Source organism: Rhea americana, unplaced genomic scaffold (assembly GCF_003343005.1).
Source record: "Rhea americana isolate MKP2758 unplaced genomic scaffold, rheAme1 scaffold_292, whole genome shotgun sequence".
Taxonomy (NCBI): domain Eukaryota; kingdom Metazoa; phylum Chordata; class Aves; order Rheiformes; family Rheidae; genus Rhea; species Rhea americana.
The window spans coordinates 638,339-664,756 of record NW_028186415.1 but is presented as its reverse complement, the minus strand read 5'-3'; the positions used below and the strand labels follow the sequence as shown (position 1 = coordinate 664,756).

The window sequence follows — 26,418 nt, the reverse complement described above, 5'->3', positions numbered from 1 at the left end:
CTATAAGTTATGAAYAGAAAGCTTCCGAAGCAGAGCAATGCATGCCTTTGCAGGACTCATCAAAAAAGAATCCACTTTAAGAAGAACTCTACTTCATATGCTCTATGTTCCATAAACTAAAATTCACAACTTTCTCCTTTGCTGGGCAATAAAGGAAGCTGTGAAAACACCAAATTAACTGAATACAAGTTCTACTTTTAAAATTGGGCAATTTTTAAATTGTACCCATTATCTCGGTATGAATACACATTTCCGGATAGCATGCTGTCTTATAATTTTTCAATCTAGTTTCGATCATGACTGAAGTTCTCATTGTGAGAGGAAGAAAAGGCTTCATCTATCCTCATTTAGATTATTTCAGTGTCATTTTATTACTAATAGCCACTCATACATTCTTCATTATCTTTCACATTTATTTTCCATAGTTTTATCCCATTATGCCATTCTTTTATTGGTCACTTTATTGTCAGAGTTTCCTAGCAAGTCTTGTTTCTTAAGAGAAAAACGACACAAATATGACAGAACCATTACATTTAGCACTCCTCCATGACTCAACATTTTCAAACAACAGAACTTCTTGAAAAGCTTTCATTTTTCCTCTGTAGTGAGAGCACCTGTGGCAGAGCRCATGGCAGTACACTCAGTGTGTGAAACTACCCACTGAACAAATTCCCATTAGGGCCAGGTACGCATATTCTGTTTTGTCAACAACGTCTAGCTGCATCCAGCTACTCGAGGTTAGCACAGTTGAAATAAGAAAACAGTTCTAGTGGATTTAAGGGGCCCTCAGGATACGAGTCCACTTGTGCATCTAACCCTTGCATCCAAGACGTGCCTCCAGCATGCTCTCCTCGGCGAYCCCTCCATGCGGTTGCCAGGGCTCCCCATGCAGCTTGGGGTTCAAGTCCTTTAATAAACCTATCCCGTTCAATRCTTTATGAACCTCGAGTGTCTRTCTCTGCTGGTATCTGACCCTCTCTTGCCCACCTTGCGGTCTCACTTGCAATTACCCRTATATTAACAGAGGAAAGAAGCATGAAGCATTCCTTGAGCAGGAGCTCCTTTTATCAGTGTTACCTTCCCTGTTAAGTCATTCATTATGARAAAGAGGACATAGCATGGTGCTAAAGTTAATGAATGACTTCTGTGGCTCAACAGGAGGTAGACAATCTCCAGTGATGGATAAAGCCCTTAATCCCTTTCATATAAAATAATTACTTTTGGAGACTCAGATCTATTTCTATGCAGTTAAAGGAAAGACTGTTCACAGATTATCTGCACATAATTTCGATCTAAATAAAAAAGTGTTAATCAATAAAACTAAAGTGGAAGTTTGCCATCCAAATCACAACTGTACAAATGGTCTGGAAGCTTTAATACAATTAACAATAAAAACAATAATTAGAAGATGTGTTTTAATGTTTTAAGAAACTAGTATAAACACCTGGGTTCAGCATTAATTCCTTTGTTTAAAATTCAGGTATTTTACAGTGCACAACTCAGTAGTTCATACTGWGCTTCAAATAGGAACTTGAATTAAAAACCACATTAGAAAAGGCAAATTTTGATGGGAGTGTTTACCAAAACAACACCTTGTTTTCATAAAAACAGGAACATCTCATAAAGTCTGTATTTCTAAAAACCTATCTRTTTTTCATTCTTAGGAAAAGTGACTAAGGAGTTAGTGACCAAAACTAGCTAAACGTGTTTCTCTGTTATGAGTTCATTTTTAAAACTCTTTCAACTCTCTGTAGATTCGAGATTCACTGTAGGGCCTTCAGAAAATAAAAGTTTCCTCTAGACAGTTTTTAATATCAAAGCAGTTCCCTAAACTAAGGAAAAGTTTTGTTTTTACTGCTTAGGAGTAAAGAAGTGCAGACTTCAAATTACGTAGAAAAAACAAAGCTGCTGCACCAGCTAATGAACTTGTAATTTTCTCTCCCACAGGCAAGCAAGCCTGAGTTCTGCATGAGAGCACAATGCATCCATTGCTTGAAAAAACGACGTTGCCACAACTGAACAGCTTCAGTTGGATTTTTGAGCCACTAAGATAGATGCCAATAGACTAACACAGTAATAAAAGTGTAATTATATTACTTGAATAAGGTGGGACAGGAAAAATGCAATTAGACTTGAAAGTTTTACTTCATTGTGTTTTTCCTCAGAGTTCAGAGAGTTTTAACCATACACTTAAGACCTGATTTCACCTGAAAATGCAACATATACTTGTACTTATGGCCTTTCCAATTCACTTAACTTTAGGCTCTTTTAAAATTAAAATGGGTAAATTATCAGCATATTCACCCTAAGCTTTTTWTAAATAGGGTGAAGATGGAAATATCATTCGGATCTTGCATGGTCTGAACTGTCTCGTTTTCTGTCACTGATGGTGCTTAGGGTTGTTAAACCTCCAATAATAAAATCTCAGTTAAAAGCCTAAAGTTAAGTAGGATGAAATCAGGCCTCTGTTTTCTGATGTAGCCCCCATACTAATGTCTTTTACAGTATAAAACATTTTGCACTAAAATAAACTCATCTCTTATTCCCTCCACAACTTGCATTCCATTCAAACTGAGTCAAATATGGCCCTATTTGACTACCTATAAACTACAAACATCACTATAATTTGTGCTAAACTCTCCCTTGCTTAGTATCTGTAGGTATAATACAGTGCTTAGTTTAAGTCACATATCAAGCACTTAACTGAGAAATTTTGATCTAGAGCAAGCAGGAAGTGAGATTAGAGCTAACAATTTCAGATTTGAACTAACATCTGGTTGCCACTGGGTAACTGTACGCTAAATTTAGTGCATTCTCCCTCTCCTCTGCATTGTTAGAGTATACAAACAGTAAAAGGAAGAAGCGCTGATCAGAGCACCTTTATGTTCCCAGCAAGGCTGTTATTTCCAAATGTTCAGGGGCTGGCACTATATGCCTCAGGCTTTGGCAGCACTATATTCCTTCAGCCACCTACACTGATACAAGCAATTACAAATRGGAAAGCAAGGGCAGTTTAGATTGAGAAACTGAATGTACATGGGTTACCTTGAAGAACTCTCACTACAAGGTAGYAGCCTTGATGCCCTTTACTGCCCTCTGCGTGTTCCCAAACTTTGAAGTTTGGCAAGTAGCCCTTCAAACTCCAGATGGTGGAACGAGTAAGCCTAGTAAAACAGATTGTATTACAATATTTTACATTAAACAGTTATTGGATTGTATGTACAAATAGGTCTGGGAATCCAAGACATTCCTTTTCCAAATGATCATGATTCAGCTACAAAATCATCTTTCCTCTTGTACCTCTATGGCCCAAGAAATCCTGCTGCCTTCTTTGAAAAACTTTGTGCCTGTGTGAAAGGAGAGGTTGACTACATCTACATTAGTGAGTAGCACACTGCAAAAGACTGGTCTGTAGAACAGAACAGCTGCTGCTGAAGTCCCAATACATTCAGCCCTGCACATTTTGAGTGTTTAGCTTCAAACTACTTCTAAACTGGTTCCAAGAGTTGAATGCACATTAGCAATTGGAGTGCATTACTTGTATTTCTGGAATACATGTTTCAGCTTAATCTCAGTAAGAGAATTCAATTCACACACTCAGAATAAAACAGTCCAAAATGTAAACAATGCATTAACTGGGTGAAGACAGCTGATTTACCTCAGACCAGGGGTCTGCTCTGGAACTAAAACAGTAACATAAACCACCTTAAAAGGATTCAAATATCCTGAACAGCAGACAGTCCAGTGATTAGGGTACTTCATGTGAAGTGAGATAAAATACACAAATATACACACACACATATATAAAATATAATAAATATAATAAAATATATAAATATATATATATATATATATATATAGAGAGAGAGAGAGAGAGAGAGAGAGAGAGAGAGAGAGAGAATCAGTCTAATTTACCCAGCTTGGAGGAACCAAATAGAAAAAAACTGAAAAATTGAGAAATTGTATCATGCATTTTAAGTGAAAAGTAGTTAGCAATGCCCACAACCCAAAAAGACCCAAAAAGGAAATGAAAAACAATGATAATATCTGGAGCCTGTCCAGCGGATATTAATAACGTGTTATCTTAGTTTCTAAACAAATTGCCCACTAAAGAAGTTAATGCACTGCTATCAACACAGAGATTTGAAGAAAAGTTATAAATATGGGCCAAAGCTGCTTTCTACACCTTGCTTAGAAGAGAAGAGTAAGTCTAACAGAATGAAAAGGTTTATCCAGTAATTTCAGTATGAGTGTACCATCCCTATCCAGCTGGCTGGGTATCCAGCTTCTCTATTTAAAGCATTGTCTTACTATCAATAACTAAGTAAGCTCATTTGCAGTGGACAGAAGARGTCTAACAGTCCCACATCTTGCTCTTCAGCGAGTTTCCTAGGACTTCAATCTTTCTTGGAAATCAGTGAAACTCCTGTCACACAGTTTCCACTTAAGATTGGAAACTTTGGCAGTCATAGGWTTAGCGAATAAAAAAGAAAAAGAAAAAAAGAACCTTCCAATGAAATGCATTAATGTTCATCCATCATACGGTTACCGAGAATACAAACCATGAATATAGTATTTAGAAGTGTGATGCAAAAATGATAAAAACAAATTCAAACTTAGTAATCCAATCCCCACCTTCTGATTTATGAAAGTTCTTAAAATCCTCACCTCTGAATGCATTTGATTATTGAATTTGGCTTCTCTTTAATCTCAATAAACATGGTAAGCATATTTTAATATTTTTTAATGCACTGTCATGTCATGCTTCCCTGAAGAAGGAGTATACTGTTGGAACAATTTCCTGTATGAAATTACTGAATACCAAGAGAACAATCACTATTTAACTGTAATAAAATGACACATTTCAGCAGCGTGACCAAAATGCTTATGCTGGATCAAAACAATATTTGATTGAATGATCACAACTTGTCATTTTGGGAATATAACTTTTTTATGTTTAAGATATGTACATACAATCTTTGTGTCAGCATATTTCATAGGCATCTTGCCTCAAATGCAGATCAACTACTCAGAAAAGAGTAAGTGAATCAGATTCAACATTCCTATCTGATCAAGCTACTCATTGAGCAAGTCACATTTCAGCATGAGAGAAGTTAGAAGAATCTAGTACTTGCTGAGCAGTTTGAAGAATATGCAGGAGGAATCGGTCTATTAATCAAGTTTTATGTGCCATTAACAGCAGTTCTATTTAGGCATATGGCTGGTAGCTGACAAGAAGAAATCTTACCAGCTTCAGTCATSCACCATCAGGAAGAATGATCCACTTTGAATTGATTTTTGTAGTACTTTACTATAATCATAGATAGMCTGGAAGACTTCTTACAGTATAACAATATAAACAGTTGATGAAAATTTAAAGAATTTTTTTGGAAATAAGGTCAGACAGATACAAACATAAGAGTAAGTGAAGTTTTACTTCTYCATCCTTTAATAGCAAAGCATTGCATTTAATGTCATATTACCCTATTCATACGTACCATTAATACAGTTAGTATAGTAGTTGTAGCACAGAAAAAATCTTCTAGGAACAACATTTCAAAAAAAGCAATGCTAAAGCAAATAAAAGTTCCTGGAAATTTATGCCCTCTTAATTTCAAAAGACAGGACCAGATAATATGCAGTGCTAAGGAATCAGCTAATCAGTTGTCTAGACAACCGTCATTTACCTCTAAGTCACAGAAAACAGGCCAGTGACTCTGCTCAAGCAGAGGGGATCAGACTAGATGATCTCCAGAGGTGCCTTCCAACCTCAACCATTCTATAACTGTGTCATTCTACAATATTTATGCCAGTGTGTTAAAAACAATAATAATAAAAAAGCAGCAACATCAACAGAGCCATAAAGAATGCAATACTTGTAGCCTAGTGACTACATTCATATTTTACCTTCCTGTAACAATTTTTAAGAACCAAATAAATAACCCTGATTGAAGACCAGTATGTAGAAGTAGCCATCACCACTATCTCCTCCACACAATACTTTCCCAGAACACCTATACTAGGAAATGATGTCGAATTATGGATACAGAGTGGACAGCACAGCTTTGCAGTTCTGACTCTAACATTAAGACTCCAAAGAAGGACAAGATTTCAGATGTATCCTTCTGCTTTCTTCTTGCCTGGCATAGCATAACTGACTACACAGCGCGAGTGCTGCAGCTCATGGTAAGACGCCCAACTACTTTTTTAACTACCTAAGTTGCTCTACAATCGCCTAACCTAGCTGTAGCTTAAATTTCTCTTTGAACAACTACCTAAGCATCTGCTGACGCATTTATTTCATTCCTTCACTGAATCTCACTCTACATCTTCTAGGGTATCTAGAAAAGCATGTCACCTCTTCCAGTCAACATTTCTACAYGTATTCAAATACATTCTATATATTGTCAGATAACTTTGACGAAACAGAGTACAGAAAACAGAAGTATTTCCCAACTTCTTATCTGCTCACTTTTATCATTCCCCATATCAACCTACGCTACAGAATCTAAGGCTCTAGTTAGGTCTTTTATAGAAAGATGAAGATTTACTTAAAATAATAGAACTAAAAATGATAAATTTTCAAATTTTTATTTTAATACCCCAACAAGTTATTAATTCTGGACTAAATGCAATTTAGATTTAGTTGTAACTTACTAATAAAAGTAGAGGAGGGTCATAYAGCATCAATGGTAACTAAAAAAGGCAACAGAAGAAGAGGTTTTAACTGAAAATTTGGAGCACTGAAGTCAACAGTAGACAGAGAGCATCTACAATTATCAAAAAAAGATTAAGCTGTGGCAGCCAAATAAATACCTCCGACATTTCATTGTTAAAATAACCATGTTCCTCAGCATTGTGAAGAAAAACTTTTGTGATATAAACGTAATAATTTTTCTAAACAGACTTAGAGGACAGTGCAAAATGCACCTCAGTCAGAATCTAGGTAAAGAAATACAGGAAAAAAGCCTGCATGCGTAGCTAGTAGGACTAAATATGCAGTGCTAAGGGAATTAGCTAATCAATTACCCAAACAATTGTCAATTGCTTCCATAAGTCACAGGAAAACAGGCTAAGTATCAAAGAGTTCATAAAAAAAAGCAAGCTTACTCAAATGTTTATAAGTTATTAAAACAAAAAGTAAAACTAAGAGTTTAGTTAGCTTTTTACTATATTAGCTACATTTTTGCTAAGATCAAAAATCTCCGTTGAAAAGACATGCACATTAGCTTAGACATCAGCACATGCACATCAAAAYCTAGAAAAATTAAACTTAAGTGGAAATATTCAGGATTCAGGACAAGACCCTGTCTGAGTTGGCCTTTGTAAGGCAAATGAAAAAGGAAAGTAACTGAACACCTTAATTTTGCAGCAGTATTGCAGATAACAATAGTGATACAAAAATATGAAAAATTCAAATTTGAAATAGAGCAGAAAATGGTGTTTATCCTTAAAGCAGCAGATGCTACAGCCTTCAGCAACTCTGTGAGCTCAAGATGCAGTTCCACAAAGAGACTGCACAATTACAATCAAGGAGGGTCAGCAGGGAGTGCTAATGCTATGAACCTGGTATAGCAATGTTTTACACAATTTTGCCAAACATTACTAAGTATAATTCCCATATCAAGTTCAAAATTCAAAAAGAAGTTGCTATAGATTCAGGAGAGAAGCAAGAAAAAGTAACAGAACAGCAAAATTAGGTTAAGAACTGCTGCTGCTTAAGCAGATGACGACAAATTTAGTGTATTCCAAAGTGGTACGTAAGTAGTAATGATCAAACAGTAAAATCTGTTAGATGGGGGAACATGAAGAAATGATAGAAGTCCTGCCATTTTAGCAATCAAAAAAAAAAAAAAAAAAAAAAAAAAAAAAAAAAAAAAAAAAAAAAAAAAAAAAAAAAAAAAAAAAAAGAAAGAAAGAAAAAGAAAAAAAAAGAGTACTGTCATGACGATGACTATTAACAAAGGTACAAACCTTTTCCATCTCAAAAGCCTGGGATTATTTTTTTGTAACCAAAAGATTGCCAGTTGTTTTTGAATTCTTTCATAAGTAATCCATTCAGCACAACTATGAATTTACCTATTTTTTGTCAGAATATGAAGGACTTTCTGTACTGTAGTAATAGCATACAAAATACAAGTCCCTCCATTTGAAATGCTGCTTTGAGGAGCACAGTATAAAAATATCTTTCAATTTATTTCTTGGCACTCTTTCATTATTACAAGTTTCAGCATGAAAAAACAGAGTGGTGATATTTACATATGTGTGTATATATATATATATATACACACACACACACATATATGTACACATATATATACCACATATTAAAGAATATTTGATATCAATGAATAGCATAAGATGAAACGATGAACAATACTTTTTATTAGGATTACGTCTAGATTTATTAGATMAAGAGAAAGAAACCTAAACCAAATAAAAAGTAAAGTCACCTTTTTTAGTTCTCATCACTAGCTTAGCCAACAAAACTTGAACTTGCACTTTCAAAAATGAAGTCATTAAATTCAAAGGCTCAAAATAGTTTTGAAGTGAAATAATGGCAGTAAGTCATACCTGAAAATGTAAAATCCTTTGAAGGCAATTCTAAATCATTTTTTTCCTCTGTCCTATCCTAAAAARACAGGGGGAAGGAAAGTGCTTCCCCCCCTGTAATTATGCTTTCTATGTAACCATACTTTCCCCCCTGTAATTATACCCTCTGGATTTTCCTGAGCACATAGAACTTGAGGAGATACAATCTGTATTTTCCATGTGGTTGCACAGAATGTGCTGTATAAACAGTTATAGAACAGAACAGGGGAAAAGTTCAATTAAACCACTGATCTGTCTTATGACAGCAAGGACGCCAAATGGAGACATCTGGGACAGAAAAAAAGTTTCCTGTAATTGGATTACATGAACACTATCAGGCTGTTCTAAGAATCCTTTATTTAATTTAATGTATGCAGTCACTACAGACATCACCATTTTCTATACGAAGTTGTTAAAATAAGAACTGCTAGTATATTTTGTCAAACTTCTCTAAAACTTTAGTTACTTTGAGAAGAGTAGAGAAAGGGATACAGAGGTTTTTGCTGCTCACAAAAATCAGCAGAAAAAACAGTTCTTGCAAGCACCTTTCTTCTCCCTGATTTTTAGGATAGGGTAGAGAAAAAAAAAAGGCAAGCTTAAAATCGCATTCAGAGGATTTTACATTTTCAGGTATGACTTACTGCCACTATTTCACTTCAAACCCAAGATAGTTATTTTAAAGCTTTAAGTATTGATTGAAATTCCCTTTTTTCCCCTCTATTGCAACAAAAGATAAAATGACAAATTACATAGATGAATAAAAATCCTCCATYTGAAATGCACCTTTAACACTACTTGAAATTGAACCTACAGTCAAGACTGAGTGTCCCTTCAAATATTCAACTTTTGTCAGACCTTAATTTTTAATACAGCTTTTATTGGGGAGCATATATACTTGGTGTAAATGCCAACTATTTTCCTGAATGCTTGTTCAAAAGCAAAAACATGCCATGCTCCGCAATCTGAGACCAAACACTAACTTTCAATGATTAAAAGGTCAAATAGGCTTTATATTCAAGTTTAATGTAARACAAAACTTTAAAAAATAGAGAGAGGAAACAAGTTTTGGTTATCACTATTTAAATTTTTATTGTTAAAATAGCATGAGAAATCCTGAGATTCTCAAGAACCTATACTGTATACTACATGTGCCACTGAATCCATGCTGAACACTAACTCTTCATACACCTTTTTCCTTTTCTTTATCCAACATTATTTGCTTAGTGTTGAAATAAACGAAATTTCCAAGATATTATCAGTACCAATTTTCTCTGCAGAAGGCTGTTTTTCTAACGTTTCCTTCTTCTTTTTTTTTTCCTCCATTGACACTAGCTCTACCACATGCTCCTCACAATTTCTTTCTTTAAATTGACAGTTAGGAACATTGATCAGAAGAAAAGAATGCAACAGACACTGAAAACAGTGTCAAGAGACAGAGGAAAACAAAAGAAGTAGCGCCTCTTCCATTTTGGAGAAGCAGGGTCTAAAGGTAGAAGATCTTGCTGCRCATTTGCAGATCTAGATCTGTAAAGATGAGAATTACTATGTTTACAGTACAAGAACAAATTAGATCAAGAAAGGAATTTTAAACCAGAATGCACTATCCCAGCTGTCAGGAAAGGAGGGAAGGAATATAGCAACAATCATCAATAATTTGGAAGAAAAAAAAACAAAAAAACACAGGAAGAGCTCAACATGCAAATCCAAAGGAAAACAAGAACACATGATGTAGCAACAGAGGTTCCTTCTTATCTATCCCAGTTGATTTCTGATTAAAAAAAATATAAAATTGTGTTCAGGACTGAAAATTATCCCAAGAAATTTATTACATTCAGTACTCAAAGCCTAAGGGGGATGGGGGTTAGTTCCATTCTTCAGGGAAAAAAAAATAGAATTGTCAAATGGAATCTTTATTTCTTAAGTGGAGAAGATATGCATCAAAGAACAATCTATTCTCCATGGMCACAGTGAGGACAAGAAATAACTGTCTCAAAAACGTGGGGATTCAACACAAAAAAATCTGACATAGACCTTTAGRAAAAAAAAAATCCTTCYAGCAATAAATTACAGTGTTAATAAAGCACTGTAACAGGTTACCTACRGAGGTTGTAGAATGGCCAGCACTGAAGGCACTTAAGGGCAATTCAGATAGATACCTGTCAGGAACAATAAAAATATTGGGATAGAGAATTTCAATGTCTAACGACAGCGTTGGAAGGACAGTATTCTATAATTTGTCACAGTTATGATAACTTCTATATCCAGTTGGGAAAGGGGTGAGGGGAGTAAGAAGGGAAAAGCAGAGGTCAGTGGAAGGGATAACTGTCTTTAAATACTTCAAAATTACTCAGGTAAAATAAGTTATTACCGAAGCAGCTGAGTTACTATGGAATAAGATTAAAAGAAGATAACATTAAGGTATAACGATGCTGTTGAGTAGATTTAAGCCTAACAAGATACTTGCACTAGAAAGAAGTTGATACAAGTCAGCACGCATAGCTTCCCCATGCCTAAACTAGAACAGCTAATTTGCCCACAGAGAAGTAGCTACTCTGATAGTGGCTTTCAGTGGTTTAACGGAGCTTCTGAACCGTCCACCCARAAGCTCAAAAATAAACCTTACCCTATATCTGAAGTCCTCTTAACATTGTAAAAGGAACATTTTCCAGCTACATGCTTTACTCAAAAAAAATTCTTATTTATCTATTTGGACATAATTATGATGAATAACAAATGAAGCAATATGAAATGTAAATTGCCTCTGTGAAGTAATTTATTATAAAAAGCCAATTGTGATATTGCATATTTTGAAGTACAATATTCTCCTTCTGATTCCTTTTATTTTTTAATAGTTTTAAGTAAACATATATAAACAGAAATAAAACATCAAAAGGATTGGAAACATGTCTTAGAAATTGATGGTACAGAAAACGCCCAAATATAAATAAAATTACATTATCTCAGAGACAGTGGAAACAGTAAGTTATTTTCTCAAGTTTAGAATATGGTTTCCAGAAGAGGAATACTTCTTCAATAATTTGCTGTTGCTTACACAAACAGGAAAGTTTTGTTTGCTTTTTAAATAAAGATACTGCAGAGCATCAGAATTAAAATCAAAAGCAATCTTTCCAAATTCAGTTACCTCTTAATTGTAAATCAGGAGAAAAAATTAGTGTTGCTCTTCCTCTTACTAATTTCCAAATTATTGCATTTTAACCTTGGTGTTTTTGAGGAAAAGGTCCAATGTTTTCTGCTCATTTCCTCAGCACTAAAGGCTTTCATGGGTGTCCACAATATAGAAAAGTGAACAGTAAGATTAAAGAAAAGCATAGGAACRTTTACATATTTTTATATATATATATATTCATATTACCATTCTAGAATTATAACTTAGATCATACCAGATGATTTGTTACCAAATAATTTAAATCTCTAATGATTTGTTGAATTCTTAGAAACTTAATCAAATTTAAGCTGGAACTCAGCTGCTTTCACTAGTTTGCTACAGAAGGAAGATTCTTAAGTTATCATTAAAAATATTTTGCTGAATAGGTCAAAACATTTCAGTAACTTAAGAATTTATATTTTCCTCTCTAAAAACAATTATAACCTAGTATTTCAGTATCAATACAATGAATCTGTGCCAGAAAAAAAAATTTCCCTAGTTTTCTCCATTCACCTCTCTCTACTAGCCAAAAATTTCTTTAAAAGCATCTGAACTCAATCCTCCTTTCCACGAAGCGATTATTTCCATCTTCCAGAATCATTTAACTGATCCAAACAGACAACACTCATGATYTGCACTTCATGCGTATTTTTCTATGCAGCCAATGCTTTAAAAGAAAAAATAAATATACAAATCTCTGCCTTCACTATTACTTCCTTCGTTGAAAGTCCCTATTCCAACACCTCAAGTCCTTCTCATTTTTGAGTATTTCAATTTGAAGGTCTTTTTAAGTATTCCATGTTCTCAAAAAAGTTGATTAGGAAAGGTGTTTTCTTTCTCTAGTTCTTAACTTCTCCTTCCATAGCATTTCCACCCACATACACATACAAAGCAAGTCAAAAAGAATAAATTGAGATATGACTTCTCTTTATCTTCTGAAATATACACTTTAATCCTATTAACTGTCCCATGGTAGTGCTCATTTTGAAACATTTCACTGTATGTTCAGCTCTTTCTGACTTCCATAAAAACTATGACAATCTTCTCAGTATTTACATAGAAGAAATCACATTCATTTTACCTCTACCCTTTTCCTCTTCTCCCACTACACTTCTGGACAGCATTCTGAGAAGGAACCTCCCACAGTACAAGACTCTGTGCTTTCTGAATTCATACAGTCTTCCTCATAATATTTTAAAATGTTATTTTCAAACTCCTTACTCTAAGGAAGTTCAAATTTCACCTTTCACACACACAAACATATATGAGACAAACTATAACAAGTTTTAAATAGGAGRTTAGAAAAGAAGCAGGCTTCAGTTGTAACATACATAATACAGACATGCACACATAGACATCCGTGATGTATGCTACAGTGAATAAAACCCTGAAAAAAATCACTATAATGTGCTCTCCTAAACTTGCATTTACAGAGGAGACTCCACAATGTCACACTAGTTTCTGTATTACATAGTTGCAGATACAGTAAGTCTGCATACAACCCATAAGTGTTCTAACTGTATGAGCAATATTTAGTTCACAGAATTAATAGAAAAATATAAAATGGGAACAAAAAATGGAAGTAAAAGGATGCAGAAGACTGAAAATTGTTAGTTAATAAATCACATCAGATAAAATGAAAAAACTGAAAAAGAAGCTTTTCAGAGCAGAGAAATACCAGCTTGAATGGCTAGGTACTCTCTCTGCAGTATAACTAGAAAACATTATAGAAAGCATCTGTAGATGTTCRTTTTAATTTCCTATTATTGATTACCAGGGAAGGGTTCCATTTAAGAAGAAAAAAGATTATTTCAGCTATCTTGCTAGCACAGCTGCCATACCACAGAAAAGTGCCAACAGAAATTGCAATGCCAGCAAGAGAATCAAGTGTGTCAAGAAATAAACATTAAAAAACAGAAAGTTAATATGTTAAAGTTTTTTTGGGGAAAAAGGTTAATTGTACCAGTAGAAGAGCAACACATTGCTGCCTACTGTTTCCAGATGCATAAAATTATTGCATATGGAGAAAAAAAAAAAAGAGCATCTAAAGTTAAGGTGTTCTTTTTCTACAATGATACACAAGTGCTTTATTTCAACAATCACGACTTATTTAACTTGATAAAACCAGAAAGTCAGACCACCACTTAGACATGTGAAAAAAAGGATTTTACAGACCAACTCTGCTTTTACTTCCTTGGCCTACAAGCCTTAATAGACCACCTATTTCTTCAAATGAAATCGAAACCAAAAAGAAAAGTTTCTGACCAGTCTCTTCTTTTTTTGAGCAGCTTAATTCAAACAGCTGACTTGTTCAGCTGAACTGCTGAACTCTTTCCCTACTCCTCCACCACCATGAAGCACAAGTTCTCTGGCAACACTGAAAGCAGATTAAAAATATATATTAACAAGAAATGAAGTACTACAAGAGCGTGTGCTTATTCATCAGACCTTAAGAAGTTCTCTCCTTCCCTAATTTAAGTTAAACTATACAGATTCTAGTCTAGCAGTGGGTGTACAAGCACTTAAGTTGAATCTGAGTGCAAGCTAGGAAGAAAAAAATACATAATAATCTCTAGTAACATTTAATGTTTTCCCCTCTTCAGATTTTAACAACCACTTGGAAGAGCAATTTGCTGGTATTTAAACATGGAAATGTGCAAAGCTGTTGAAAGCACGCTGCTGCTGCTGAAGCGCCAGCAGCGCTGCCCTTCCCTCCTCGCTCCCGCGGAGCACACCCGGGACACGGCACTCGCACCGAGAGCCGCGGCCAGGCTCGGCGCGCAGGCACCCGCTGCGACCACCTCAGCGTTATTGCTGACTCTGTCTCAGCCGGCACCGCCCGCCGTGCCGCCGCTTAACGTTATTCCTCACACTCGCTGGCTTCAGCCGAGCTCCCCTTCGACGCCCGCCGCGGGCAGCACGGCCCAGGCTGGCGGCGCGGCTCTACCGCCCCAGCCGGGCGCCCCCGGCACGGCACGGCACGGCACGGCACCGCGCCGCCCCCCGGCGCCGCCGCCGCCGCCCCCCGGCGCCCCCCTCAGGGCGCGGCGCGAACGGCGCCACCGGCGTCAACGGCCGCAGCGGAGCGGGGAGGCGAGCGCGGGCGGGCAGCCGCGGCCCCTCGGCCGGGCGCGGCGGCGAAAGAAGGAAACGTTTCTACCTCCTTCTTCTTCTGTCCTCCCCCGAGCTGCCCGCAGAGGAGGAGCAGCAGCAGCAGGCGGGGGAGGCAGCTCCCGGCCGGCAGGTGCAGCAGCCGCCGCGGCGCCCTCTCACCCAGCGCCATGTTCCCCCCGCCGCAGAGCACCTGCGGCACCGCGGCCCACCTCCTCCGCGCCGATTGGGCTCGGGCGCGGCCAATCGGAGGCGCCCTGGGGCGCGGCGGCTCTTGGGAGATGTAGTTCTTCTCGCGGCGGCCTCGCCGCGTGCTGCCCGCGGCGCCTCGACGCCATTTCGGCGGTGGGGCCGCAAASGCGGCGGCGGCGTCGAGGCAGCGCTTGGGCCCGGCGGCTGCTGGGCACCTCTCGGGCGTCAACGCGCGGCCCTACACGCAGGAGGTGTACGGTGGAGACATGCGGCCTGCTTTGTCGTGAGCAGGGTGACAGTTGCAGGCCCATAAGCAGGGGTGGCCCTGTGTGCGCAGGCTTCTGCCCACCCCGGGTTGCTGCGAGAAGCTTTATCCTGCTGGTCACGMTTCCCATCCCTAGAAGAACCAGCTGCTGCCTGCTGCTGCCTGAAGCAGTAAGYGGAGTCATGAATCATGGTGATGTACTTCATAAAAAGGAAAATTTTCCACATGTTTGCATGCACTTTTCACATTTCACTGTTCACACAAAATGTTTTCCTTGCAGAAAATAACATTAATGTGARTTACCAGTACAATTAATTTGAATTTAATTCCCAGAGCAGTAACCGTGCAGCCTTAATTTGGTACTCTCATGCATGATACAATCTTCAAATAGGTGATCACATGTCTTTTTCCACAAAAGTATACACTSTGCAGTGCACAGGATAGGTAATGCTAAATTAGTGAGCAGATACTTTTCTAGGATTCTGTATACCCAACTTAGGCTACATAACTTAGTCACACACATCTGCACTGAAGACTCCAAAGACAGAATTACTGATCTCTTTAGAGATTTTTCAGTGTCACTCAAAAATACTATGAATTTTATAATCATAACACCATAGTAAAATAGAAAACTGAGGGACTGAGAGGCTGGATTCATAAGTATGTGTTTATTTTGGGCAGATAATTTCACAGATTTTTAGATGATATTTTGATGATAATATCAGATAGTAGTTTGATGATGATACTTGAGAGGTCTTAGTATTGTATGTTTAAAACATCAAAAAATCTGTCATGTTCCTTTTGCTTCTGTTACATCTGTAATGTGCCTTTGAGAAAAGTCAAGTTACTCACATTCATGGGAACAGTATATCATATTCAAAGCAACTACCAAATACTTAAGTCTGATAAAAGCCTCTAAGTTTGAGAGAGGTCAGACCACCTATTATCCATTAGATCCTTGTTGTCATTGGAAAATGATAACATACGGTGGGCAGTCTGAGCCCCACTTCTCAGGTATATAGGGTGGTTGGCCCAGCAGCCCTCGACCTAGACTTTTTTCATTCAGACACCACACCTGCTGTAATTCATCAGAACAAGAAGTCTGCATACAGTCTGTTGATCTTATTTTAGACAAATAACAGATCTTATTCCTAGTCTCAGGTACCCAAAATTTACTGTATTTGATATTTGACAATCACTGTATCCCATAGAAAGTTAAACAGAAAGTTAYGAAGGAGAGGGACTACCTAAGCAACTGAGAGCCTTGCTGTTGAAAGGGATTGTACTGTCACCTTATGAACACAGTGACCCAAAAGTTCCCTACTTTTTTTCAGATGACTAGTTAGTTCCAAAAACTTTTTTTAAACACTGAATCTAACCTGCAGTCATAAATCTGAATCCCATTCATAGCAGAAGTCTTTGGAGTGGAAAGAAAAACTTCCTGATTCAACCCTTCATATTTGAAATTGCAAAGTTTGAAAAAAATCCTCAAAATAAAACAAGTATTAAAAAGGCACAAAAATAATATAAAGGAGAAAAATTGCTCACACGGATGTTTGCAAATAATTATGGACTGGAGTATTTGAAATAAGGAAAAGAGTGAGAGCTGGTCAAGGTATAGCATTTGCAAATGGGAAAGAGAGTTCAAAAGAAAACTGGAACAGAAGGAAATGGAAGAAGAAAAAGGACATAGGGAGAGGCTCACATGGATAGCAAGCTGAATGTAGGAAGAGTGGAAGTGATAGAATTTCTTTTCATATGTGTTTAAGGGTTTGTAGGGTCCAGTATCTGTGGAACATGCAAACCCATGTTCCATATCATCAGCTGGGGAAGAAAGGCATGGAGAAGCCACCATGCTTCATCTTTTCTGTCTCCTTTCTTTGGAACAAAGAAGAGATGTATCCTATTTTGGTTTTGAAATTCCTTGTGCTATCGTTAATCTCTAAGGCTCCACTAACCCCTGGTGGATTTTGTTTGGATGAAAACATTACTTTTAAATGAACTAGTCTTTTTATATCACCCTGAAAACCCCGATCTGTTTTTAAATGAACTCTTATGAGTATTCTAATGTCCACTCATTAGGGTGTAGCTAAAAAGCAACAGTGGCAGCAACTTACAGGAAAGCAAGATGGAGCCATATACTTGAGAAGCCCATACTTCCGAGACAGTGTATCTTCTACTATTTAGTTTAGGAACAGCGGAAACAATGCTTCAATGTGATTGTGACAGTGTCTTTGTCTTTCCACTGTCAGTACCTCTACACCACACTAGCCACCACTTCTGTTATTTCTGTAATTAACCCTATAATAACCTAAGTTACCTAGTGAATATAGTATGATACCATGGTATGGGACAGAAGTCAGCCCATGTCCCTCCCCTTCTCCCCCTGATGAGGAGGAAGAGAATAAAAAACAGAGAATAAAATAAAAACAGAGCCATTGGTATAACAGATTACAGAGGTTCCCACCACAGATCTCTATTCTGTATAGAGACAGGATATATCTATCAGAAATAYCTGTTTTAAATTAAGTTATGCCTTTTTCTTTTGTGTATCAGGAGCTAAGAATTCAACAGAAATTTTGCACTGAGATATATAGGGGRTATATGTACTAATCTATGTGCTACAAGAGACAACATTTCATTAAAAACTCTCTTCCTAAATCTAGAAGATGAATTCACTGGATCCTTGTTTCTGCTGGTCTCTTCCAGAGCCTCACATAAAATTACTAAGAATGTGAGAACCCCTGGGAACTCCTGCTTCCTTGGAAAGACTAAGAAATTGTTTCAGTGCAATTCAACTCTAACTGTCAAAAACATTACCTTTACTTTGAATCAAAAATCTCCATTTTCAGTCACCTGAATTCCTGCCCAGGGGCATGAACCAGAAGCATTGACCGCTTTACCTCTTATTCTGTTCAGATATCTAACCAAAGTTACATACAAATCAAAACATTTATATTCTCAAGTWTTTTTTTTCTAGCTCACTGAGTAAAGAAAACTTCACACAGCTGATGCAATAATTAGACCATACAATACAACAARTGACCCCATGAGCCTTCAATGTATTGCAGAATTTTCAATATATGTTGAATTGAGAATTTTCAATATATATTACACTCAGAGGTTGCCTGGAGTCTATGGTGATAGAAGTAGCCTCATTATATACAAGTATWGCTGCTGTATAGTGACATAGCTGTATTGTGACCTATTATGGATGTGTGTTTGATAGGCCTTAAGTGAGGGGAAAGCATCCCTTCTCTATATGCCATGAAATTACAGAGAAGGGGGAAGAGGCTGGACAAAGAGAAGGAAGGTGCTGGAGAAGGGGAGATAAATGGAGAAGGGTTGCATGTGCAGGCCTGAATATGATGTTTTTGCATTAGTTGTGTTACTGTCTTTGTGCATTAGTTCTGTCAGAAAGGATATTATGAAGAAAATTTGTATTTATAATAGCATACATGTATCTGAGCCAGATAATTCTGTCTGAATGTGCCTGGGATGAGTGCCCTAGCCTTAGAAAAAGGAGCTACTTTTGATATTATGGCACAAAGGACCAAGGCTGGGACAAGAAGAGCAGGAGACATTAGGTAAAAGTCATCTTAAGGTTTAAGAGACAGAGAAGGTGGCTTTTGCATTTCTTGTGAACTTAGACTTTACTGTAAGATGTGTAGGAAGAGAAGAATCTGTTTAAAAGCCACTGTGAGCTAGAAGATTATGGTCATTTTTGAATACTACAGAAATCCTTTTGAGAGGTGATAGAATAAACACAGCAGAGCTGTTGGAGTTGACTAAAGTGATTATCAGAGCAAAAAGCAGCATGAGGCTCAGTTAGCAGACAGGATGAGTGCAGGAGCAAACAGTGGAGTGAGGGGGCCTAAAACAATAGCAAGCAAAAGCAAGTTAGAAGAGCAGGTGGCTGTGCAGTGCGGGGCTCTGGAGACAGGAGTGCTGTAAGGTTTGGACAGGGGAAGCATCTGGCAAAGTAAGGAGCAGCTAACACAAACATGACAAACCAACAGATCAGATTAGCTCAAATCAGACCTTGCCACCCAGAAGCACTGCGAACACATTAAAGAGTGAATAGAGGTAATTTTGTGAGGAGAAACGCTAGCCTAAGAGTTCCCTAGAGAAAAAAATGTAAGTTGTTTAAAAGCCTTTCAGTAAATGCTTTAGAAATTAGTTATTCTTCTCTTGTTTGCTTACTTTGTTAATATTTTCTTTTTCCCCCTGTAATATGAGTATTGTTTGCTTGCTATTCATTTTGTATTTGTGAGCAGAGAAAATCAGCTCATTCAGAACCAGAAAGCTTAATGTAATTTTCCCAGGTTTCCAGATGGAGACTCAAGGCAGTATGTAGTTTTTTTCTTCTTTTGTTTTTAAAAGTAATGCCTTTAAATTTAGACTTGAACTTGTTACAGCCAGTCAAGTTCTGACAGAAGAGTTATATGAGTGAGGCAGCCATGTCCAGCTGTATTAAAAAATTATGTCTCTGGTTGTCGGGAATCATCTGCTACTTATTTGAGTTCAAATATTTGAACTTATTTGAGTAGCAATCAGGCTACCATAGGCTAATGAGAAAAATGGCCCATTAGGCTTTATGCTACAGCTCCTATGGAAAAAGGAATCCTATTGATAAATACAATTTAATATTGAACTGACTGGAAACAAAGCAGTTTGGTCATTTTATTAAACTATGGTGAAAGATCTTAGTTTTGGGAATGTTTACATGTTTCCTTAAAACTAACAATACTAAATTTTTAGACATTTCTTAATTAAAATTTACATGCTGTGAAAAAAATGTGAACTTCATTGTGATTTGGGACCAAAATAAAATTGCCATGTCAGAATTTTCTACAAGAGATTCAGAATTTTATAATTCCTGTGTTTGAAATGTGTAGAGGTAGTGGACATGGAGCTTGATCCATATTATGATGATCCTGTTCATTAAAAGATGGATGTGTAGGGTATGATGTTATGGAAAATTAGGCTCACTGGCCATCATAATAGGGTCTGACCCTAGGTTCCCACTGAGACAGAAGTTCAAAGCCAAATCAAAGTGAAATAAATTTTAATGGTACATGTGCAGTAATTACAGCTCGGGCTGGGGGCCTCTGAAGAAGGACCCCTCCCACCTGTTCCTTCTTCTATTTATCACACTACAGCCTGATCACAAAGCTCCTCTTCCACATAGTCTGACTCCTGTTAACCAATCCGACAATTTCTTTCACTCATTTTCTTGTGGTCTGTTGGCGCTCCGGTTGCTAGGAGGAGTTTCTCTAAGTTATCTCTGCAGTAGTTATACATGAAGGTTAAAATATTTCTTTGTTCCRTAAAAGCAGGATCCAGTTGTGACCTTGGCTGCTATCTTGACTGCAGCCTTACTGGTAGTCTCAGACTTCAGTAAATTTAGCTACTAATGCAAAGTGATTAACTCTAGACAGCCCCAGTGCAGCCTTCTTTAACATACGAGACAGGCATAAGGTGACAAAGGCAGTAGAAGGGACCACTTTTGAGAGAAAGGATTACAATTTTCTGGACAAACACAGTTGTTTAAAAAGATTRTTTTTTTACTGCTTTTATATGGTCATTTAACAATCAAAGGTCAGAAGTTGTAAACTTTAATTTTCAAAGATGGATTTACCCCTACTGTCAAACAGAACTGTATCTTTTCTTCTGGCTTTCCATTGTCAGCCTTCCAAGTGCTTTTTTTTTCATTCATGCCCCACTGATATCTCCTGAACCAATGAGCCACATCACATCCAAGTCAGGGCTGAAGGATGATGTAGTGGCTTATGTTTTTTCTTTCTCATATTAAAGATAAAGCATGCAAAACAAACCTAGAGAAGCTGGGAGATTCTGGTCTCAAAGAGGTAAACTGCCATTAATCAATTGCTGCCTTTAAGTGTCTGTTTGAGGCAGCAGCTATTGCCATATTTGGAAATCAGTAGGAGTATTACCTCTTACCTGATACATTTTTCAAGACATTGAGGCTCCTGGGTTTTGTTATCACACAGATCCTAATGCTTGCCACTAGAAAAAATGTGCTTATAGGGTATGGTCTGCATAAGTGCAGCCATTGCTGAGTCTACTGTTCTGAACCTTGGTCAGTCTGAGTAAAGAAGGTAAAACTGTCTGGTTATCTGTCATTCTCTTCTCTTAAAAAAAAATCCCAAATAAATAAATAAGTGGGATCTTGAACAATAGTGGCCCGGGTTGGGAACAGTGAAAATGGCTTCTTGAACTGAAACCACCTTAATAATTTTTTTCAGAACCTGTTCTTCCTCCGTGAGGCACAGAATTTCCTCAAGAAGACAGGCTAGTACATGCAGCAAAGCATGCTGTGCTGACTATTGCACATGAATTTTTTTAGCATGCTTTATACCTCTTTTACTGTATAATGGACAAGTGACATGAAACTAGATTGACTATAAAACTTTCTCGAGTACTTCTTCATTTTGGTATTTTTCATTACATTAAACTTTAACAAACTTATTTTAAATATATATAAATTTAAGTGATGTAAGGTTTTCCATCATTGTCCTATTTCATTAACTTCAACTAAGATTTCAAAAAGTATTATGCAAAAAAATTACTAAAGGGAATTAAACAACACAATCGTTTACATGTACACCAACATTTKAATATCTGTTTTTTTATATACATTCATTTTACTTTGTTCATAAATTAATTTCACATTATTATGATGAACATACTGTACATTATCTTGGCTAAACAGACTCACACATCCAGAATAGGATAATCCATTTATTCAGGAAAACTAATAAAGCAATCTAAGCATAAACAATAATTTTCTTTATAAAAATATATCTATGTATGTAATTATATTGTTTTATAAGATATCTATATCAGTAGAAAGGGTTCCTATATTTAGAAGCAGGTTTAAGCTCAGATTGCCTTGCCAATTTGTTGATTTGCACCCATATTGATAAAGCCCAAGTAACCATAGCCTGGGATCCTGACACTTGTTAACTCTCAGACTGTTATAGTACAGCTAAAGAGCAGGGAGGTAGGGATATAAGCAACAGGGATGACAGACTTCACAGGACTGTTTGAACTGTCAGGCACTAAGAAATACGGTGCAAGTATCTTTGAGACTCTGAAAATAAATGTTTTAAAAAGAAAGGAGTGTGGAAAAAATGTTACAGGCAGGTAAATAGCACRTTGTGCTGATAAATCAGTTCATGCATTAAAGAATTTGTAAACAGACTTCTCTTTGATCTATCAAGAAAGTATCATTGTAGCGTGCAGGTGCTCTCTCTACCTCCAACTTGCTCTCTCCCTCCATCTCTCTCCCCTCCTCTTCCTCCATCTCCATCTCTCCTTCTGCCTCTCCCTCCCCATCTCTATGTATGTGTATGTGTTTGAAGAGTAAATCAGGATAAAATTTTATTATGAATAAATGTGAAATCAGATCTTTAGAGTTGTATTTTGAGTTGGTTTGGATTTTGGTTGATTCCTTACCTAACTCTCTCTCTCTCCTTTTTTTTTGTTTGTTTGTTTGTTTTTGTTTAGGGGGGTTTTGGTTAATGTTATCCTACAAGTTACTGTATTTATAAGCGATGATGTATCATCCATAATATCATAAAGGAAAGTCACAGACAAAACAGTTATATATGCTTGTGAAAAACTGAGTTAGGAAAGTGAAAAGCAGAAAAAATCAGAAGAAATATTACAGTTCCCCAATGGACAACAAAATCACAAAATCATGTGCAAATGACCAACAGGGTCTTAACTTTACACTATAAAATTTGCAAATTCATACAGTTTTCAAATTAAAAACATACCTTTTATTTTGTTTTGAGTAAGTCTGCATACTGAATTGCTTAAATAATTAGTAGAATGAGGATGAAGCTATTGATTTATGAATCAACTCAAGTTCTTGCTCATGAACATCTGGGCTAGAAAGCTTTTTGATATTTTCTGTTGTTGGCAAATAGTAGCATAATAAAACTTATAAACTATGCCTGTAGACACCTGTAAYTCTTAAAATGTAAGAAGCAAAGAAGTGGTGCCGTAATCCGTTCTTTCCCTAGTACAAAAACTCTGATTTTGGCATTTGATTATAAAGCAGAAAGGAAATAAAAAATAAATCTTTAAGGAATATGAAATTGCTTATGCATTTTAATACCTCAGTCTGCAAGTGAGGCCAAAGCAAATGTTTGATGCGAATGTCAAAGTGATCCTCACTGGAGATATAAGATGGATTCATGTCACCTAATTATGTTTGAGTAAAACCTTTTTAACTAGTCAAAGATATCAGCTATCGTAGGTACCAGTATTTAGGATGTCTAGGATGTCAAGGATGTTTAAAATTTTAGGATGTTTAGGATTAGTATTTCAAACTAGATAAATTGTTATGTGGTAGAGGTTTGGAGAGAAAAACACCATCCATGGATGTGGTGTTACAAATTTAATACTTTGGGTGAATGAATGGAAAGTAGTCTGCATTTTGAAGTACAATCAGTACAATATTTTCCTGAGAACACTGAACTTTGCGTTTGCTACTGGCTGCCTAGAATAGCAGATTTCTCTTGCCACACAAAAATGACTTTTGATTTCTGCAGATGCAAACATAAGGTTATAATTGCTACAGGACTGGTGAGGAAAACAGGAATATTCTGAGAAATGGAGTGCGAGAAACTTCTTACAAAAACTATTGAAAGGTCATAATTTTGAAAAATTACAGGCCCCATTTCAATAATTGTCTTCATAACTATCATTGCTGATGCTAATCCAGCACATCAAGATCACAGTTAGTTTTTACTATGTCTTGAGGATCATAAAAATTAAGGATTTGCAAAATACTTACTAGTATTAAGTATGAATGTTTCATTTATGAAAGAGTAATATGAAAAGACAGGTCAAGCAGTACAGCTGGTTATTTCCGTCACAATCTCTTTTACATCTCTCACTATGGAAAGGTTTAGATAAAAATGACATCTTTGAGAATGATAGTTATTTCTTCTCTAGGAAAGAGAAGGCAAATGTGTTTCATTTCCACATCAATAACAAGTATTTTTATTGCATACAGTAAGGTTTAATCTGTTCAATTAATAATTGTAATGAAATATGGAAATGCTTTCATACTATAAAATACTAAATATTTCTAGTAAACACTAGTATGTTCTGATTTTGTACTTTTCATGGAAATACAAATTAACTTTTGATTAGTCAAAAGAGTCATTTAAGGACTGCTGAATATTGTGTGGTTTATTTTGGATAATTAAACAATTTATAAATGGATAAAGGTGATAAGAGTATTAGGTGAAACAAATCAATATTTAGTTATTTTAAATAAGCCATTACAGAGTTACTCAGCTGAAAGCAATATTTCACTTACTTGTAAATAATCTCTTAAGGAGTGATATGAAGAAAGGATTCATGTGCGTTCTTAGCTGCATTTATGTACGCATACTTTTAAGTGAACACTGAGACCACACAGTTTTAGTTTTTTGTTCTCAGCAGTCTCAAACTTCTTTTGCCTGACTATAAAAGTATTTTTTTTTCTCTAAAAAGAATGAGATGAAAGAAAATATGACAAAAGGTCCTAGACTCAGTTTGTGGGGGGTGAATAGACCAAGGGAAATGCATGAACTTCTTTAAAATCCTGGGGAAAAAAAGAACATTTTCATGTTGTTAAAGAGAATTCTGCTCTGTTACAAAACTCCTTTTTGCTATTTATTGTGTTATCCAGCAGTTCCTGAGAATATAGTTTTCATTAGCTCTCCCTGTGATTTAGAAATATCAAAAGGTTCTAGCAAGACAAAAACAAAGTATAGTAACTTACAGTAGGATGTATCTTTCTCACATAGCAAAAATAAACATGCATATTGAACAAGATTTTTACACATGACACTTCAGTGGAAAAGAATTTTGTAAGTTTAACTATCTTGAGCATTTCATTTAATAAAGTAAGCAACGACAACATAAATATGTAAATTATGATATTTTCCAAGCATCAGGCATATGAGTATAATTTTAAACATCTCCTGATACTAAGCAAAGCTAATGGAAACATTTTAACAACCTATAATAATCAGAGTAAAATATTGTAATTTTCTTAATGATTTCTTTTGCATCCATATTGATATATATGCATCACAGAAAGTAATTTTAGGTTACTGTAGATGGAGGGTAACACTGAATTTCCTACACTTTTAACTATTATTTTTAATGCTAATGTTCCTGAAAGAGCACATATTTTAAACTAGTGATGTATCTCCTACTTTATACTTAATATAGGAAATATAGGAAAGTTGATATGTATTTATTTGTTTAACAGCTGATTAATTCCACTGCAGACAGGCCTTAGTCACCCTCTTGAAAGTCTTCAGGAGAGACTCTCCAAAATAGATGACTTTAGTAGATACTGCTTTGGTGGACGGCATTTCATTTTGCAGGCTGTGAATCTCTCCCAGAAGTACTTTGTTTTCATCATCATTTAAAGAATTTTGAGTGCTGCGAACTATTTAACACTCATATGAAAAAGAGTTTTTCAATGAATGAGTTCTTTAAGTCATCACAAGGCAGTCTTCTCTCCTACATGTAGTTAAAAATTTAACATTTATTCTATGTGTTTTAAATTTTACCTATATGTCTGTATTGGAGTGAAGAGGGAATACAGTATCAGAACCCTTGTGAACAGTGAAAAGAATCTTCTTCACTCCCCTTAAAGCTTGTAAAGACATCAGACTGATGAACTACATCTCTTTGCTTCCCAGATATGGGTGGGGGGGGGGTAAAAATATTACTCATGAGAACTGCCAACCTGCATCTTGAAAACTTCATGAGACTAATCCCTTCCTAACATGACAACTAACATGCTTCAATAAGCTGTGTGTATTAAAAGCTTCAAGAACCACTGTTGTCAGTCATGCATCAACTTCTTTGTGGTTAGTTAATAAGGACAACCTTTTGCCTCACCCTTTCCCCATCCGACTTTAATATGTCCTTTGACCTCTTACCCAAAATTGTAAACCATACATCTCAAACAGCTTATTGTAAACTATAGTCGTAACACCCTACATATGATTCAGCTCTTATCTGCAGTGCTGTGACCCAGTACTTTGTT

The 26,418-nt window shown here is 36.4% G+C and overlaps 1 protein-coding gene across 2 annotated transcripts in view; it reads right to left on the bottom strand.

The window, feature by feature from the left end:
* Window positions 1–15,066, bottom strand: part of TUSC3 (tumor suppressor candidate 3) — a 137,443-nt gene extending 122,377 nt beyond the window's left edge. For both annotated transcript variants that reach the window (XM_085309148.1, XM_085309149.1), the window contains exon 1: window positions 14,919–15,066. In XM_085309148.1, coding sequence (XP_085165274.1) covers window positions 14,919–15,041 — 123 coding nt within the window. In that variant the 5' untranslated portion in view covers window positions 15,042–15,066. The remainder of the gene's footprint in view (window positions 1–14,918) is intronic.
* Between the last annotated feature and the right edge of the window lie 11,352 nt (window positions 15,067–26,418).